At 33.9% G+C, this 20,921-nt stretch overlaps 2 protein-coding genes across 13 annotated transcripts in view; one reads left to right on the plus strand and one right to left on the minus strand.

The window, feature by feature from the left end:
• Nucleotides 1-20,921, minus strand: part of SLCO1A2 (solute carrier organic anion transporter family member 1A2) — a 120,033-nt gene that overhangs the window by 11,760 nt on the left and 87,352 nt on the right. For 11 of the 12 annotated variants that reach the window (XM_041736271.1, XM_041736276.1, XM_041736275.1 and 8 more), the window contains 7 exons: nt 20,288-20,434; nt 17,302-17,400; nt 16,463-16,684; nt 13,321-13,485; nt 12,156-12,351; nt 5,416-5,581; nt 4,270-4,442 (listed from right to left, as the gene is read on the minus strand). In XM_041736271.1, coding sequence (XP_041592205.1) covers nt 4,270-4,442; nt 5,416-5,581; nt 12,156-12,351; nt 13,321-13,485; nt 16,463-16,684; nt 17,302-17,400; nt 20,288-20,434 — 1,168 coding nt within the window. The remainder of the gene's footprint in view (nt 1-4,269; nt 4,443-5,415; nt 5,582-12,155; nt 12,352-13,320; nt 13,486-16,462; nt 16,685-17,301; nt 17,401-20,287; nt 20,435-20,921) is intronic. The other variant, XM_041736273.1, reaches the window with a different exon arrangement.
• The window catches only part of LOC121480029 (islet amyloid polypeptide), a 98,483-nt gene that overhangs the window by 5,187 nt on the left and 72,375 nt on the right, over nt 1-20,921 (plus strand). The window contains exons 3-4 of the mRNA XM_041736280.1: nt 12,144-12,336; nt 18,999-19,118. The gene's annotated coding sequence lies outside the window, so the exon portion shown is untranslated. The remainder of the gene's footprint in view (nt 1-12,143; nt 12,337-18,998; nt 19,119-20,921) is intronic.

The raw sequence follows: 20,921 nt of genomic DNA on the forward strand, positions 1-20,921 counted from the left end.
CAATCCAAGAGATATGGGAACTGTAAACCCCAAATGCAGAAGTAACCCATTCTTTTCAGAAACTCATGAAATACTTAAAAAATGCACTAGACCCCAATGAAAGCTTCAATATCCTACCTCCCCAACCTGTTATCTTTCATATCATGTTCTCTGAATATAAAAATCAATAATAAAAGAATAAGTATAGAAAGTTCTTATAGATGTGATATATAAATATATATTATATAACACATTAATAAATAAACTTTGGTCTAGTGGGGCAAATAATAAAAGAAACCACAAAATAGTTAGAAATAAGCCTCACAGAAAATGCTAGTTGAGGCATAGCTAAAGTAATACTTGAAACGAAATGTACAGCCTTATACACAGTAGTCAGAATGAAAATAATGATCTAAGTATTAAACTCAAATCATTGGATAAAGAACTACAGAGCAAGTCTAAAAGCAAAAAAAAAAAATAAGAAGAGCAGAAATACATGAAATAAAAATTAACAAAACTAAAACCTGATCATATTTAAAATATTTTATTTATTTATTCATGAGAGACACAGAAAGAGAGAGAGGCAGAGACATGGGCAGAGGAGAAGCAGGCTTCATGCAGGAAACCCAGTGTGGAACTCGATCCCGGGACTCGAGGATCACAGCTTGAGCCAAAGGCAGATGCTCAACCATTGAGCCACCCAGGCTTCCCTAAAACCTGATTCTTTAAAAGAAGAAAAATAGACAAGCCTCTGCAACAATGATCAAGAAAAAATAAAAAAGAGGAAATAAGCAAAACACCTAATAAGACAGGGAAAACCTTTCAGATACATCAGAGTATCAGAATGATAAAATAATATTATAATTATCTATGTACTAACCAGCATACAACAGGTATAAGTAGAAATTGAAAGTGTGAATAGGCACTAACAGTGAATAAATGGAAATAATAATGAAATATCACTGTCCAAATGAGCCCAACATGTAAACACTTTTACAGGTGCATTTATATAACTTTTAATAGCCAGATATTTAATATAAATAGTTTCAGAAATTAAAATATAGAAAATTTATCAATTCATTTTTGGGGGCCTCAAATGATTCCAAATAAAAAAAAGAATAAAACATAGGTCTTTATTGCTTATCAACATAGATATAACAATTTAAATAAAGTATTATTTAAACAACCAAATCATATATGAAACATACTGTAACTGGGGCACCGAGGTAGTTCAGTAGGTTAAGCATCCTTCTTCTGATTTTAGCTTGGGTCATGGTCTCAGGATTGTGAGATTGGGCCCCTCATCAGGCTCCATGCTCAGCAGGGAGTCTGCTTGAGATTATCTCTCTCCCTCTCTCCCTGCCCCTCCCCTCTTCAAATAAATAAATAAAATCTTTTAAAAATATACCATAACTATGGTTTTTCTCATCCATGCAAACAGTTCAACATAAAAAAGCTACCACTTAATTTTACTACACTAAAAACACTACGCAGAAAAGTTACAAAATCATAGATGCAGAAAAATACATTTAATAAAGTTTAATACATATTTCATTAGTAAAGACTTAGAAACTAGATGAAAACTATATACTGAAAATCTATAGCAAGTCTCATAATGGAAAAAGTTGTATGGCTTCCATTAAGATTTGAAAAGTACAAGAATACTCACTATCACCACTATTGTTTAATAGAGTTTTGGTCTAAGTTGAAGCTATAAGAAAATTTCAAAAGTCTAAGATGTGTAAGGTTTAGAAGTGAAGAGATAAAACTCTCCATATTTGCACATATTTATATATAAAAAGCCTAACAAAATAAACAAACTACTAGAATAAGAAAAGTTGCTGGATTATAAACTTTAAAAAATTAACAACATTCCTCTAAATCAACAATAATCAACTAGAAAATATAAAATAGTACCACTTATAATCACAAATACTTACATACCTGTATGTATCCATAAAAATATATCCATATCTCTGTGTGGACTGATATATGTGGATATGAATATATTTATTATTATAAATGACATAATTTTATATGTATGTATACATTTGTATATACATGTGTATATTATCTATAGAAGAAAAGTTAAATAAATGGAAAGATTTGATTTTCACAAATATTTGATGCCAGATTTTCTCCAAATAATCTATGGAATCCACACAAACTCCATCAAAATTCCTATGTGAGCATAAAGATCCATACATCAGTAGCTAAATCAATTTGTGAAGAAAAGAATAAAGAAAGAGTAAAGGTGTTAGGGGTGGGTGGGTAAAGAAGAGTTTACCATATGAGATATTAACAGATACCATGTCAAAGTAATAAAATCAATATGGTACTGTATGAAAACAAACAAAACTGTAGAATAAGAATAAAAGTGAAAATTGACCATGTAATATTAAAACTGGAGATATGGTAAAGGTAGCACCACAAATCAACAGAGAAGGGACCTCTTATTTATATTGATGCTGGAAAAACTGCTTTATTATATGGAAAAAAATAACACTGAATAACTATCTCCCTTGCATCATACATAAAGATAGACTTGAGATGGTTTAAAGAACCATATGTAAAAGGTGAAGCTGTAAAGCTATTAGATAAAATTTAGGTGAATATTTTTATAAATTAGGAGCATAAAAACACTTTTAAAATGTGACTCTCCAATACATAAACCCTAAAGTAAGAAAATTATTAGATTTCAGTACAATAAAATTTAAGATTTAAGTTCATAAAAGATGCTTTGGAGAAATTTTAAAACGATGAGAGAGGAGGAGATAATTGTATCATGTAAACAAATATTACATTAATATTTATAATTTAGTGGTGCCTGGGTGGCTTCACTAGTTTGGTGTCTGCCTTTGCTAAGGTCATGATCTTAGGGCCTTGGGATCAAGCCCCACATCTGGCTCCCCACTCAGTGGGGAGTCTGCTTCTTCCTCTCCCTCTACCCCTACCACCTGCTCATGCTCTCTTTTGGTCTATCTCAAATAAATAAATGAAATATTTAAAAACTTAATATTTATAATTTAGACAGCAATCAGCAAAATCACCAAGAAAAATATAAGAAATATAATACAAAATGGGCAAAGAAAGTCAATAAACATCTTGAATCAGAAGCCTAAATAGCTACTAAAAGTTTGAAGAGATACTTAAATATAATGAATTAGGAAATCGCATATTAAAACATCAGTGAGCTACCATTTTACACGTGTTGGAGTAGTCAACATCAGAAAGTAAGATAATTCCAAGTGTTAGTGAGGCTGTAAGGAGGTAGGAACTCCCATGTAGTGAAGGTGTGAGATAGCTCACAAGTACTAGTAGTACTTGGTGAGTTTATCTATGCCTATACCTTATGAACCAAAGCAAGATTTATAGCACAATACCTCCTTGTGTGAATATAAAAACACAAACTCACAAAAAAATTAGCATTTCACAGAGGATAATCCATATTTATCATTTTAATGTGGGTGACTATGATAAGAGGGAGTGAAAAATAGAATGAAAAAAGCAAAAATAAAACAAGAATGAAAACTTATCCTTGCCTATAAGGATAATGTGCTATGGACTGAGAATCGCAATTATCTTAACTCTGCTTCAAAGTTCCAATAAAATATGAAGAAGAGATAAAAATGCACATTTTGCTTAGTAGGAATGTTTATGATTGTTTTCTAGGCATGCAAAATGCTGGAATTGAATGCACACATGTGTACTACACCAAGTCTGAATTCTAGCTCTGCAGTTTACTAGTTTTAGAAAGTCCTTCATCTTTTGTATCTCCTGATAGCCTTGTAAAAAAAGTTGAGTATTTATTATTATGCCTATTTTTGTTTTTTAAAAAATGAAGCAAAGAAAAATCAAGTGACCTGTTTATGCCCTGTAGATAGTAAGTGGTGACACCAAGGTTTCTGACAGCTTTACACTTTGCTGTCCTGTAGCTTGAACTGTATGAAATGACTGCTAGGTAACCACTCTTTATCTATCAAAATGACCATTTCATATGGGTTACAATAAAATTTAATGATTCTTCTTGTGTCAACAATGAGAGGTTCACATAATTTAGTTGCAAAAAATAAGGCAGGAAAGATAAAGAGGGAAATGCTAAAAGATGAATATTCATATCCCTAAACATCAAAATTTTATAAAATTCAACAATACCTAATATAAAATTCTTAATACATGATATAAAAGAGCACTGAATTCTTAGATAATATAGGCTTTAAGTGGCTTTTTTAGAAAAAGGTACCTTAGTAAAGGACCAAGAAGGAATCCAAATAAAGAAAATTTTTGTACCTTAGAAGAACCATATATCCAGGGATCGCAGATAAAGAATAAATGAAACTGCCAATTGCTGACAAGATTAAAAAGTACTGGAGCATCATGGAACAGTCATATCCTTTGTCACACAGCCCAAGAACTGCAGATGAATTTCCTGAGGTTTGAATGCAGCTACAATTTTGGAACACCTATCAAAAAATAATATCCTATTTAAGAAAGTAAAACTTTGAACACACATCACAAATATTTTCTACATAGCCAACTGGATCAAGATGGAGACTATTTATTCCCTTTATTCTCATCTCTATTATGGTGCTTCTCAGGATTATAGCTTAAAACAAAACATGGAAGTGTGGTTTTAGAAAAATGGTATTTCTTTCTAAAATATGGAGTAAATTTGCAATCACTCAGCTATCCTAAAGTCATGTCTGTTAAAGACGCATAGTGTTTTGCTACAACATGAAGTATGAGAAACAAAATTTGTTTTCAAATATTCAGCTGAAATATTTAGCTTTATGAATAAAGCTTTGTTTCAAAAAGTATAGTTTATTTCAAAACTGGAGTAGAGTCAATCCTTTAAAAACTCCTATTTCCAGGTTTTCTTTTTTCTTTTTTTTTCAGGTTTTCATAAGAATCAAAAGTTATATTTTACTTTATTACCAACAAATTTTTAAATATTGTAAAATTTTCAGGAGAAAAAAGCAGCCTAATTCTATCCTCTCAAAAAGCTGTCAGAATGTGAAAAACACAGAAAGCACATGCATATATATATTTAGAAAAGGGGAAAAAAGAGAAAAAAATGGCAAACCAATTAGCTGGGTAGCTGAGATCAAAACAACCAACTCCATCTCAATGATAAAAATATTTCAGTCCAGAATATTTTTAAAATGAGTTAAATAATAATATCAACTGCTATGGAATTAAAGATCAATGGTTGGTGTCCAGTATACTCAAATAAAAATAATTAATTAAAGGAAAAGAACAGTGGTCAGACACTGTGCAGGTTTAAAATAAGATTTATGAAATAAAAGGTAAATCAAATGAACATACAGAAAGACTTTAATTTTACTTTTATGAAATGTGGACCCATTTCATGTTGGAAAGTTCCAATGCAATGCATAAAACCAAAGTTTTGTAAAAGAGACCGACAGAATGTGTTACCATGTTTATTCCTGTTCCAACGGATGTCTCACAACCAGCAAGACAAGCTGACATATATGACACACCATTGTTTCCACACACAGGGTCCCACATTTTAATTGGACAGTTGCAATCCTTGTTACAGTCCGCAAGGATGGTATTTTCCACATATAAATCTTGTTGTATTCTGAAATGTTTTAAAATAATGCATGGATATTGAAAGACTATTAGAACATTTCCTTATTATTTTTTCATCTTAATCCAAAATTATATTTATTCTTACCCCCAAAATAGAAGCAGAAATCTTCCCACCTTCAATGTCTGGCCTCAGAACTGTAGCTCTAGCATAAAAAACATGTGCTTTGGTGACCACATAGCAACTTTTCGATTTACTTCAGATAAGCAAGTGGCCAATAAACAGGCATTAACTGAGTGCCTAGCATATAGAAGAGGTTTTTCTAGGTATTATTAGAACACAAAAATGAAGATGACCTAATCCCTGTGGTTGATCCATATGGTAGTTAGTAATGAGAGATCTTGTGTTATGAAAGCAATCTTGAAGTTCAAAATCTGTAAGTTCAATTTGTTTTCTTTAATGTAAGTTCAATTTGTAATGTAGACAGTATATTTAGCTTCAGAAATCTAACTACTAGAGTAAAAAATACCTTCTTCTAGTATAATGTCCAGTAGTCATAAAATTGGCAACATATGGGCATGTGGGTGGCTCAGTGATTGAGCATCTGCCTTTGGCTCAGGTTGTGATCCTGGTGTAGTGGGATCAAGTCCTACATTAGGCTTCCACCAGGGAGCTTGCTTTCCCCTCTGCCTGTCTCTACCTCTGTCTTTGTGTCTCTCATGAATAAATAAGTAAAATCTTTTTAAAAAAATGGCAGCATAAGTTGTTGTTGACCAGTCTCCCTCCCAAGGAGACCAAATAACAGCTATCCAGACTAGATACCATTGTTAAAATCCCAGCACTGGGGTGAGGCTAAAGCATCCCTCTGGACCATGGAGACCTAGAAGGATCACACTGGAAGAGTAAGAGGAATAGTTACACTGTAATCAAATTGCCCCTCCCCCAGGTCAGCACAATGGCACACAGAGAAGTCCCCCCTGGTCCTACTGTTTCTCCAAAGGGAAAAGAGAGCCCAAGGTAGACATTAAGTTTCCTCAGCATTGTGGGATATTTCCCAGAAGGCCTATTCAGGTGTCACCTCATGAGCATCACTGGGAAAATCTGTAGGCCTCCCTTATTAAGAATTAGATAAAGAAGAAGAAGAAAGACAGGGATTACAGCAACCAGCACTCAGATCTTGGTGGACTGTTTTCTCACTTGCAACCGTGTCCAAGTACAGACCCAACCTGTAGTTCTGCTCATTCTACAGAGCTGAATAGTGGCTCCTATTGACCAAGAATCTCAGTTGGCAATTCTACTTGACTTGGGTTACCAGTCAACAGGGCATACTGGCATTGGAGCTTGTTCAACTCCCTCATCTGGGAAAGGAAGAAAATTCACAGCCCTGCCTAACTAGTGAGTATAGCCTCCAGTCTCACTGATTTGGAAAGCCTGGCCAGAGAATGTAGGCAGCCATAGAGTCCATCCTACAGCCCTGCTCCACTTGGGAGTCAAGCTAATAGCCGTGCCCTAAGCATAACCTCTGGCCCCACCTAACCAAGGAGGCTGAACAATAACCCTGGGCAGCCTCAGAGCCCAGACTACAGCATCACCCAGGCACAGAGCCCAGCCTTTGGCCCTACCCAATTGCTGAATACAGCCTGAAGCCTTATTTAGGCAGGGAACCTAGTCAGCGACTATGCCCAATCATGGAGCAGAGGTTGCAGCCTTACCTGATGAGAGAATTTGGACAGTGATCCTGCCCAAGCAGATGATGCAGTTTCTAGCACCACCTAGCTCTGGGATATTAGAGGCCTCTCTCCTCCAGAGAGCGTGGCTGGCAACCTTGTTCAACAGTAAAGTCCAGTAACTCCCTTGTGAAGCTCGCCCTGTGGCCCCACCTAACTTCAAGGCACAGCTTGTCACCTTCCTGATCATAGAGCACAGCATGAGACCTTAGCTGATCAGGAACAATTGTGAGCCCAACCTATATCCCTGACCAGTGGCATCATCCTGACAGGGAATATAGTCTACAACCTACTAGTGGTCCCTTCTGACTGTGGAGCACAGCCAGAAGCCCTTCCCAATCAGAAAGCCCACCCAGTAGTCCCATTTGTATGTGCAACACAGCCAAGAATCCCAAATAGGTTGAATCCAAAAAGAAAGTATACCAAAACACATAATAATTAAACTGACAAAAGTAAAAGATGAAGAGAAAATTTTGAAATCAACAAGACAAAAATGATTTGTCACTTTAAGGGTATTTGCATAAGACTATAAGCAGATTTCTCAACAAAAACTTTGCAGGTCAGGAGAGAGTGGGATAATATATTCAACATATAGGAAGAAAAAAACACCCTCAATCAAGAATACTATACCTGGCAAAGCTGTCCTTCAGAAATGAAAGAAACAAAGATTTCCCCAAACAAACAAAAACTGAGGAAGTACATCATTACTAAACCTGAATTACAAGAAATGCTAGAGGAAATTCTTGAAGCTGAAATAAAAGGATGGTAATTAACATCACAAAAACGTGTGAATGTATAAAGCTCTAGTTTAAAGTTGAAAAACAAATGTATTATAAATAACCATAATTACAGTAACATATTGAATACACAGTATAAACAAATGTAAATTTTAACATTAATCTAAGATACAGGGGAGGAGAAGTACAAATATAATTTCCATATGCTATCAAAGTCAAGATGGTAACATAAAATAGGATGCTATAAATATATTTTAATGTATGCCTCATACAAAGGAAAGAGCTATAGTAGTATACGAAATATTGTGCTAAATTTGTCAAAGTATACACCAGAGAAAGTTGTCAAATCACAAATGAAATGCATTCATCAAGAAGATACAACAGTTGTAAATATTTATGCACCCAAAATTAAAGTACCTAAATATGTAAAACAAATAACTAAAAGGAGAAATAAACAGCAATACAATAATAAAGACTTTAATACTCCACTATTAACAATGGATAGATAATCTAGACAGAGAATTAATAAGGAAATAGCAGACTTGAACGAGACTGTAGACCAACCTAAAAGACATATACAAATGCAACATATTCCATCCAATAGCAGCAGAATATACATTCCTTTTAAAAGCACAGAAAACATTTCTAGGATATATCATGTGTTAAGCCACAAAACCATTCTCAAGAAATTCAGGAAGATAGGAATTACATTAAGTATTTTTTCTGACCACAGTGATATGAAAATAGAAATCAATTAACAGGAAAAAATTTGGAAAGTTCACAAATATATGGAATTTAAACAACACACTCCTAAATGACCACTGGATCATAGAAGAAATCAAAAGGGAATAAAAAAATATTTTGACACAAATAAAAATGTAACCACAACATACCAAAATTTATAAAATGCAACAAAAGAATTTCTAGGAAGAAAGTTTATAGCAATGAACACATACATTAAGAAAAAAAAATCTCAAGTAAAAACCTAACTTTACACATCAAGGAATAGAAAAACAAAAAGAGAGACAATCTAAATAAATAAAATTATAATTTAAAGAGAAAATATTACAACCAACACCACATAAATGTGAAGGATCATAAGACAAAACTATAAATTATACACCAATAAATTGGACAACTTAGAAAAAGTGGATAAATTTCTAAAAACATGAAGAAATAGAAAATCTGAACAGATCAATTACTGGTAAGGAGAGCATCAAAATCACAAATGTACCAACTAAGAACAGCCCAGCATCAGATGGTTTCCTTAGTAAATTCTATCAAACATTTAAAGAAGAATTAACACTAATCCTTCTAAAGTCTTCCAAAAAATTGAAGGGGGAAACGTCCCCAAACTCATTTGTGAGGCCAGAATTATACATCAGTATAATCTGACCAAAGTCGGATGTGAAAACTACAAGAAAAGAAAACCACAGGACAAATCCCTGATGGATATAGACACAAAAATTATCAACGAAATACTGGCAAATGGGATGCTTGGGTAGCTCAGCCAAAGAGCACCTGCCTTCAGCTCAGGGCATGATACTGGTCTGGGGATCAAGTCCCGCACTGGGCTCCCTGCTAAAAGCCTGCTTCTCCCTCTGCCTATGTCTCTGCCTCTTTCTCTGTGTCTTTCATGAATAAATAAATAAAATCTTCCGAAAAAAGAAATACTGGTGAAATGAATTCAATAGCACATCAAAAAAATCACATGTCAAGATCAAGTGGGATTTATTCCAGGGACACAAGGACATTTCTATATATACAAACCAATCCATGTGATACATCACATTAACAAATTGAAGGATAAAAATCATATGATCATCTCAATCAATGCAAAAAGGCATTTGACAAAATTCAACATCTATTCATGATAAAAAAGAAACTCTCAACAAATTAGATACAGAAGAAATGTAACAACATATAAAAAGGACATTTACGACAAGCCCACAGCTAACATCATTCTCAATGCTGAGAAACTTTCCTCTAAGATCAGGAACAGCATAAGAATATCTACTCTATCCACTTTTATTCAAGAAGTCCAGTCCTAGCCAGAGCTATTAGGCAAGACAAAAAAATAAAAGGCATTTGAAGCAGAAATGAAGAAGTGAAATTACCTCTATTTTTAGGTGACATAAATATGTATAGAAAACCCTAAAGACTCCACAAAAAATAGTTAGAATTATAATCCAGTAAAGTTGCAGGATAGAAAATCAGTATACAAAAATCAATTCTGTTTCTACACACTAACAACAAACTATTAGAAGAGAAATTTTTGATAATTGCATCAAAAGAATAAAAATAAATAAATTTAGCCAAGGATGTGCAAATATATACACTGAAAACTGTAAGATATTGGTGAAAGAAATCGAAGAGGTCACAAATAAATAGAAAGATATTGCATGCTCAAGGATTGGAAGAATTAATATTGCTAAAATTTCCTTGGTACCCAAGGCAATCTACAGATTTATTAAATTTGCTAAACAGATTCCAATGGCATTTTTCATAGACGTAGAAAAACAAGTCTAAAATGTGCATGGAACCACAAAAAAATAGCAAAGCAATCTTAAGAGCAAAGCAGGAGGTATCACTCTTCCTGATTTCAAACTATTTTACAAAACAATAGTAATCAAAACAGTATAGTATTAGCATAAAAAAGAGTCACCAAGATTATGGAAGAGAATAGAGAACCCAGATAAACCATGTATGTATGGTGAATTAATTTACAATAAACCAGCTAAGAATTTACTGTGGGGAAAGGATACTCTTTTCATAAATGGTGTTGGGAAATTGGACAGCCACATGCAAAAGAATGAAACTAGACTCCTATCTTACATCTTACCCAAAAAAATAAAGTCAGATGGATTAAAGACTTAAATTTAAGACCTGAAACCACAGGTTCCCTGGGTGGCTCAGCGGTTTAGCGCCTGCCTTTGGTCCAAGGCGCGATTCTGTAGTCGTGAGATTGAGTCCCACATCAGGTTCCTGGCGTGGAGCCTGCTTCTCCCTCTGCCTGTGTCTCTGCCTCTCTATGTCTATCATAAATAAATAAATAAATCTTTAAAAAAAAGACCTGAAACCACAAAATTCCTAGAAGAAAATATAGCAGGTGATTTCCTTATTAGTCTTGGCAAGGATTTTTTGGATTGGACACCAAAAATCACAAATAACAAAAGCAAACATAAACAAATGGAACTACATGAACTAAAAAGCTTCTGGACAGCAATGAAAATCATGAACAAAATGAAAATACACCCTATGGGATGGGAGCAAATATCTACAAATCATATATATGATAAGGAATTAATACCCAAAATAAATAAAAAATGAATAAAACTCAATAACAAAAAAGCAAACAATCTGATTTTTAAATGGGCAGAGGATAATTTCTCAGCCTTTTGGCTAAGATCAAGTGTTAAAATGGGCAGAGGAACTAAATAGATAATTTTCCAAAGAAGACATGCAAATGGCCAATAAGTAAATTAAAAGTTTCTCAATTTCACCGATCAGAGAAATAAAAATCAAAGCCACAATGAGATATCACCTCACATCTGTTAGGATGTGTATTATCAAGTCAAGAGAAAATGTTACTATGCATAATCTTTCTATAAATTCAGATAACCCTCAAATACAAATCTAAAACTATTTAATGATAGAGACCTAACTAGACAAATGAAATGTATGAATTTACATGTGAATTAACATATTATGTGCTAGGATTCAGTTATGTTGGGCTTAGGCCCATTGTGGAAACATATAAAGATGATTGAGACTATATAGTTAATTAATTTCACCCATTTATGAGAGTCCAAAATATATGGATAACATATCCCGATACAACCTAAAACTATCAGTAGTTTCTTTGATGTCCATTTTAATATCCACTAGGATATTATAAAGACAAACACACACACACACACACACACACACACACACGTGCAGTCATAAACTCACTAACCCTATGATATGTTACGAATCTCTTTAATAAGCCTAGAGCCGGTAGGGATAGGCTTATAACTGACAGATGGAGGAAAGATAAAGAAAGACCATGGATTGTTGTTATTAATTCCAATTAGCAAATGATCTGGTCATGGGTAACCTTTGAATAAGATATGTTATTAACTGTTCTAAATGTATGACATTCATTAGGAAACAACATACCCTTTATAAGTGGTGGTTATGCCAGCAACTGAAGTATTATCACAGATCATGAGAAAACACAAAAAATGGAGAAGATATTCAATTAAAGATAACCAGCATCCTATGTGGGCAGCTTGTTTGACAGTAATCTTGAACTTCTTCATAATTAAACCACCAGCTATATATCCAATGCATATTGGAGGTAAGTTATAAATACCTAGAGATATAAATGAAATGTTGTTTACAAAGTGGTTTAGCAAAAGAACAAATATGATCTTAACTTTATTTAATATGTCTTACATAAGAAATCATTTAGGTCTAACGCACAGTGAAGAAAGGTGAATTTTATCTCTGCTGAGTTATATATTACTTCAGAGAGATTTTTAAATGCCTCTCAATGTCAAGTATATTTTGAAGACTGTTATCACTATCCTTCATTTAATTAGTTGTAGTAGGTCGTAAATTTCTTGTATGCAGAGATTTGTGATCTGTATCTTTTTCTAATTGTTCAGGTAGGAGTGACAAGCCAAAGTTGACCAGTAGTTTATGATTAATATGATTTTGCAGTTGTTTATACCCACTCTAGTTATTAAGAATTCTGAAATGAGTATCAGGTATCTGAACTTTCAACAAGCACTCTAGGTGATGTGGTTGCAGACAGTGTGGGATATTCACTTTTCAAAGCCGTAAAAAGATCTCAGTAGAAACCCAAGGAGGAAGAGCACCTCTGTAGTCAATGTGTTCACAGGAAAATCAGAATGCTTGGGCTGCAAAGACACCTCAAACCGCCAGGGGGCCCAAGGAACTTAGGAGAGACATCGAATTCATAAACTGGAGTTAAATGAGTAAAACTCAGACTCCTACTAATGAGTTATCCTTGTTTCCCTTTTTACATTAACGGGTTGCCTATCTGAAAATTATCTCTAATTTTTACATTCCTCAAGATTTCCACAAATATTTTGAGTAGAGAGAGAGCAGAAGAGAAAAAAAAGCCAGGATTTCCTGGCCTCTTTCCTTCCCTACCCTTTGTTGATTTCCCTGGAGAATGGAAGGCGGAAATGTACCAGAGACAGAAACATCTCCACATATTTCAATTTAAGAACTTCCTAGACCCATCATCACACTGTTCACCATTTCGTGGTTAAAAAAAAAAGTGGACTACTGATATAGAGAAGAATAAACATACCAATTAGAAAGATTGCCTCTGAAGCTGATTTTCCATATTGCTGTTCCAGATATTTAGGCATGAAGGTGAACATATTAACAAATGCATTAAACTGTACAATGCTTATTAGTATGAAAAGCATGTAAATTGGGTTGCATAAAAGACTTTTCATGAACGGTAAAAAATCTGAAATGAAAAAGTGTGTGTTAAACTAGCTTGGTTTTGCATTTTAAGATCAACTTTTTCTAAAACATCAACCTCCCCTGCAAATTATATTTTTTCTGTTTATCCTACACATACTGGCTTTTGCTTTGCTTTGCTGTGTTACCTCTTGAAAGCTAAAGTTATACCGTTTTTGTACCTTCTGCAAGCCAGTAATGCAGCTGACTGGGTAGGGAGCAGAGCACAATAGTCTTACCATCACTAAGTTGTTATTGTGTTTTAAGGAAAAATTATAATATGACCAAAATATTGTCTGTATTCACACCAGTTCCTTTTTTTCCTTCTCTTTTTCCTTCCATTAATATCCTCTCTTCTCTAGAGATCAAATAGAATGAAAGATGCTTGTTCTGTTTTTTAAAGTTTAGAAGGAGATCTACTTGATAAAGTTCACACTCAAATATTGATATTATCATTCTTGACCATTTAAAATGAAGATATATGTGGGAATTCATGGTATATAACTTTCTCAAGTACTGGGTATTTTTTACTTCTTCAGAACAATATTTAGGTCCTGTCAATGGTTCACACTAGATACACAATGAAACCCCAGGTTCTACTCTCTGAGATCTTGATTTTTTTGGTACATACTAAAGGCTACATAAATTATATAATGCAAACTTTCCTCTGTTGATGTGGACTGACACAGCTCAGAGCCAAATTTGTGTCCCATCTCTTGCAAATGTTCCAGGTCACCCTGCTGCCATTTTGGGGTCAAAGTCTCATTTATAATTACTTTTCATTTTTCCTATCTTCACATTTTTTGTCTTGATTTCCTTACTTATTTGTACTTTTTGCTCAATAAACTGCCTAAAATCCAAAGAATCATAAATAAACAAATTGAGAGAGAAAGAAGCATAGCTTAATGCAAAGAAACCTATTTTAGCTATAGAATTCATATTTACAAATAAAGTACATGGCAGGAGGAAAGTTGTTTAGACCACTTCGGATCTTTACAGGTTGTCCATGTTTGTTGACATCTCTATTCTAGTAGATGAGTCTCAGTAATTCAAATCTCTTTTCTGTATGTCTCATACTAAGCTCTGCTCTTTCCTAGTCTTGAAAATTGATCTTGCAGAACACAAACAATATTATATGTTAAAATCTTCTATAAGTCCATATCAACCTTTCAAAAAGAATTGTTACTATAATCACAACTACTGAGAATTTTAAAGGTTCTGAATTAGCTTCTAATGATCCGAGAATTATTATATTTAATAGTAGTTTAAGTGAACGTGTACACATCCACTTCAACCACTATAAAAATTCTGTGCAAACTGGTATTATAATTTATGAACAATGGTAGAAGTATCAATATCAACAATAATAACAGCAATACCAATAGCAGTACCAATAGTTAATATGTGCCGGAACTCCTTTTATCCTCACAAAACAACTCTATAACAATTACTACTATTATTTCCTCATTTTACAGATAAGGAGACTGAAACCCTCTTCACCTAGTAAATGAATACTCTTTAAGAATTCCAAGGACCAGGCCATACCTCATATTAATTAAATCAGACCTCCTGCGAATACTACAGAGCTTCTGGGCATTGGTAATTTTTTAAATTTCCCAGGAACTCCAATATATGGCCAAGTTTGAGAATCAGTGTTCTTGAACATTAAATAGACTATCTTAGCTTAGTACAGAAACACTTTCTGTAAATTATTCTTTTAGCTTTTACTGAAGGTGTATCCAAAAGAAAAAAAAAACAGCCTTGTTCTAGAAAATATTCACTAGCACTTGCTGGGAAACTACTGTGTGATTCAATATTGCCTGCATTATACATCATATGATAAATTTTTCTTTTTTTCACAATGTGTTACTTGGAGAACATTTTCTCTTTAAGAATTATTATTCTTAAAAAAAATTATTATTCTTAAAAAAAGAATTATTATTCTTCTCTCTATCAAATATAGAGATTTATGTGACCTATCATGTTTTCTTTTTCTGCCTTAACTTCCAGGAAGCTCACAGTTAAGCTAACATTTTTTTTGTTTGTTTCAGAACTATACATTTATTTGAAATAGTGTATATTTTTCCTTCTTTTGTTCTTGGTTTGGGTTTTTAAAAATTAGATTTATGTTCTCTATAAAACAGATTTTTTTTTAAGGCAAAGGGGAATTTATTTATTTAGTGTCTGAATTGACATAAAACTTTATATACACATTGATCACAGATAATTTGGCTTCCAAATTATATCACTTCTTTTCTTTTTCTTTTTTTGATAGGCATTGCATTAAATATTTATTTATTTATTTATTTATTTATTTAGTTAGTTAGTTTCTCGTTTATGTTTGGGTTTATTTTTTAAAAATTTTTACTGGATTTCAATTTGCCAACATATAGCATAACACCCAGTGCTCATCCCGTCAAGTGCCCCCCTCGGTGCCCATCACCCAGTCACCTCAACCCCCTGCCCACCTCCCCTTCCACTACCCCTTGTTCATTTCCCAGAGTTGGGTGTCTCTCATGTTTTGTCACCCTCACTAATATTTTCACTCATTTTCTCTCCTTTCCCTTTATTCCCTTTCACTAATTTTTATATTCCCCAAATGAATGAGACCATATAATATTTCTTCTTCTCCGATTGACTTACTGCACTCAGCATAATACCCTCCAGTTCCATCCACGTTGAAGCAAATGGTGGGTATTTGTCGATTCTAATGGCTGAGTAATATTCCATTGTATACATAGACCACAGCTTCTTTATCCATTCATCTTTTGATGGACACAGAGGCTCCTTCCACAGTTTGGCTATTGTATCACTTATTTCAATAGTAGCACAGGAAGAGTTGGGCTAGGCACTATGGACTACTGACATTATTGACTACTGACTGTCTTAATGCACCCTAGCATGATATAGTGTTAACTAAAATATAGACATATCTATAAAAAACAAAAGGCAAATTATATAGCATTTAGAATTTTTATATTTGCCTTTAGTGATTCCATCCTTTTCCTTCTTGACCGCTTCTCTTTGTTTCTCTTCTTTGTCATTTTTAATGATGTCTGCGTTATTCTTTAGTCCTTCCTTTGGAAGCGTTTTGGGCAAAAAGAAAAAAGGAATGGCAGTGAGCACATTCACTCCTGCACAAATCAAAAAGCCAAACCACCATGCACCAACCCAACGAGTATCAGTGGGAGTTATGGTCAGATCATCTGTAAAGAAATATACACATTTTTATTAGCTTGCCACTATTTCCTGCATTAACTATAGAAAATTATTAATATTACAGTTCTCAGGTTTTATCCAAGTACCAAATTTATATACAATTTAGACATTCATTAAATTTGCCTGACAATATGTGATATTACAATATCGCCTACCAATAAATTATTTTGGTTATCCATCCTATCTTGTAATGAATTTATAAATAGATATTTATTGGGCAGCCAGGGGGCTCAGAGGTTTAGTGCCTCTTTCAGCCCAGGGTGTGATCCTGGAGACCCGGAATCGAGTCCCACGTCAGGCTCCCTGCATGGAGCTTGCTTTTCCCTCTGCCTGTGTCTCTCATGAATAAATAAAATCTTAAGAAAAAAAGGAAAAAGAAAGAGCACTGGATTTTGAGTCAAAAGATCAGCATTTTAACTTGTTTTCCTGCTCACTGGTGTGAAATATTTGAAAAATTATCTAAACTTCTTTACTTCAGTTTGTACACCTGAAAACTGGAATTAGCCTATCCACTGAAGGGCAAAAAGGCAAGAACTAATTGTGGTTACATAAATGAAAGTACTTTGTGTATTCTAGACACTGTAAATAAATTTTATTGAATTACCTGTGTTCACAGATCCAGTATCAACATAAACATTTGCACAGAATGACGCTAACAGAAGTCCAATCAAAGGACCAATGATAGCTCCTGTTTCTACAAACCCTAAAAATAAACGAAGATATAAAGTTATAGTATAGTTATATACCCACATAAAGTGTCCTAATTCCAGAAGAGTCTGAAGACTGCATTGTTTTTGCCTCAGATCTGTTTGCCTTAAATTTTCAATTGTAAGAAAATTAAGCTGACATACATATAAGTAGCAAGTTTGTTTCTGTTAACGTGGAAAAAGAACCTCAAAATATAAAACCAGTTTCTCTGGGCCTTCAAATTCTCTTGTATGATGAATCAGAGGTAAAATCTGCTGTAGCAGCATAGGCAGGGATCATGCTGTTGACAAAACTACAACACAGAGCAAGATTCTTTTGCTGTTTTCCATAGGCACATTTTTGGAGGAGTTCTAAAGCAACACTATGTTATGATAAATTTCCCATGGCACATTCCTCAGAAAGCCTTCACTCCCACATCTCTGACTCAAAACCTCCTCTGGCTTAGTCCTCACTGTTACTGATACTTGTCTTCTTTCATTATGATTTCCTTTATTATCCTCCACATTCTTGTCTTCCATACTCATCAATCCCCTCTGCCCTCACAGCTTCTTACTCATCTGTAATTTCATTATCAGTGAGCTCATGGCTTATCTACAACTGTGAATTGGAAGTGAGCTGTCCCCGCTGCTGAAAACCCAGACATGAGCTCTTTCAGCTTGTTCCTCCTTACTTCAAAATATGTATTCTACAGTTTCATAGGCTAGCCACCACCCATACACACACCTGACTTCTTGACCTCAACCCTTTCTATCTTCTCTGAGATCTTACTAACTTGCCTTTTCTTGTGCTTGTTCAGTCTCCCCTAATCACTGATCACAGTATCTCTCATCTACCCCTGCTTTCTTTCCTTTCCCTCCACTCTGCGTTTACACCCTCACTACTTCCTGAATCTACTCAAATCTACCCAATTCTTCTCAAACCATTTGCAAGTAACACCAGTATTCTTTTTGCCACTTAATTGGTGTCCTTTTCCAGCCTCCATTCTCCTAACTCTATGTTTTTTGAAATTGCGGGCTAGCTCTTCTTTTGACATTTTCTTCTAATACTTTCACAAAATTATGCATTTATTGTTTAAGTTTCCCCTTGTGACTACTCCTTTGACTTTTCTTCTTCCAATTCTACTCAATAACTAAAAGTATTCCCTAGTATTTTAACCTAAGATCTCTCACTATATACATAGCTTCCCCTCGCAAACTCCTTTCACCCTTTAAATTTCTTTTTTTTTTCTCTATATGATTCTCAAAATTCACTTCTAGGTTTTATGTTCTCTCCTAAACTTCAAAGCCATACATGGAACTATTTTCTTTCATTGTACAGATTATTGATTTATAGTTATTTAATTATATACACATTTACAATTTTTTATTTCATTTTTAAGTCTAATTCTTTTCAAATTTAATTACAAACAAGTATTTATCAAATTTGGTTCATTTATAATTATGTAGCTATTTATATACTAAACCTTACATGGGCTGTCTAATTTCTCTTGGTATGTAAAGAGATTAACATTGTTATTTCCATATTTTATATACCCTAGTATATATTGAATAAAGAAATACAGATTATAACAAGATGTTCACTGACGTATTTCAGGCAAGCATTTGTATTCTTTCGAGATAAATATGTGAAAGGATTTGAAAGGACCAAAAAGGAAAACACCAAAAAGGCTTATTGCAAAGTCTGAGTCATCAAAAGTGCCAAAGGTTACATGGGGTAAGAATCTCTAAACATTTGATCTATCATGATTATGTGTAACTGTATTCAGATCTTCTTTCACTCTCTTTGACATTTCTGGTTCTTAAAAGATATATCTACATTAATAGCAAAATGTCCTGAACTAAAAGTTATATGCTTATAAATAACAAAAGATGGAACAACTAAAGAATATAAATAAGTTATTCATAATAAATTAAGAATGCTTAGGAGATTGGAAGATAACATAAGAAGGTGAATCTGAAGTTAGTTATTGTGGGATGTGACAATGATGGATTTTAGAAAAGGAAATTTCAAGAAACATAAAGTACAAACCAGATACTAGCGAAGAATCTGGAAAAGCTTGACTATCATGTAGAGATTGTGAAGAAACTATATAGATTGAGTAATAAGTGGAGAGACCAGATTTAGTAAAGAAAGAGCTAGTATATTTTATTGATATGGTAGAGAGGACATGATTAATACAATGTTTGAGAAAAATTATACTGCAAGAATGTTTATAAGAAATTGAAAGAAAATGCTAGTAATATTATGACCAATGAAGATGTCATAATAATCTACAGATGAAGTAATAAAGATATGAACAAAAATAGAAGTAACGAGAATGATGAGAAAGATTTTGAATATAAGGGACAGTTTTTTTTAAATTAATTTTTATTGGTGTTCAATTTACCAACATACAAAAAAACACCCAGTGCTCATCCCGTCAAGTGTCCACCTCAGTGCCCGTCACCCATTCCCCTCCAACACCCGCCCTCCTCCCCTTCCACCACCCCTAGTTCGTTTCCCAGAGTTAGGAGTCTTTATGTTCTGTCTCCCTTCCTGATATTTCCCAACAGTTCTTTTCCCTTCCTTTATATTCTATAAGGGACAGTTTAAAGAAAACATTGGAAATCATTTAATAGACTTGACATAGAGTGGTGCCAAAGAAATGGATGACTCATGAGAACTCTGGAGGTGCTATATTGGTGGTATCTTTAATAGCAAAATGCAGAGTTAACAAAGTGGCTTATTTGGATTTAGCTCAATTCAGTAAACTTTTATTGATGGCCATCTGTGCCAAGGTACTCTGCTCATCATTCTAGAAAACATGGAGCCCAAATAATTGATATCCATCCTTAGGGAACTTCCTTTCCTGAAAAGAGGCTAAAGCATATTTTCAAACTCACCAATATATAAAGGAGAGTTTTCAGATTTGGCAAAATCTTCTATGTAGGAAATCCCCAAAGGCATGATGGGAGTTTCACCAATTCCACGTATAATATTTCCTACTAGTACATATATCCACATTAATGATTTAACTTCTTTCACACACTCTGTATTAAAAGAAAAAAAGATATTGTATTAGTGGTTTGGTAGTAAAGTATCAGTAATACTTAATTCTAGATTTTTTTGTACACATTTCACAGTTCTTATGTGGCATGGTGTGTGTCAATGATTTGTACTACTATGTTAGCAATAAATCATTGAGACATCTCATTTGTATTTTCTGACAGAGTACTTAGATATGGCCAAATATAAGTGGTATGCTGGAGCTACTTATATACTGGGTTGGGATAGATGTGCAGTATACACATCTCTTTTCAATTTAGTGCTTAATGGCAACACATTGGTAGTTTGACGGCAGTATTTATACTACAGAAATCGACAAACACTAAAACCAGAACTTTTTCCCTCCAGAGAGATAGTTTACCAGCAACTACTGGACCCAGCTATCTGCTATGAGAGGTATCCCACTTTTATACTTATTTAGGGAGGAGAAAAAAACCAAACAAACATAAATATCTCTTCTTAGAATTGATC

This window comes from Vulpes lagopus, chromosome 21, assembly GCF_018345385.1.
Source record: "Vulpes lagopus strain Blue_001 chromosome 21, ASM1834538v1, whole genome shotgun sequence".
Lineage (NCBI taxonomy): Eukaryota > Metazoa > Chordata > Mammalia > Carnivora > Canidae > Vulpes > Vulpes lagopus.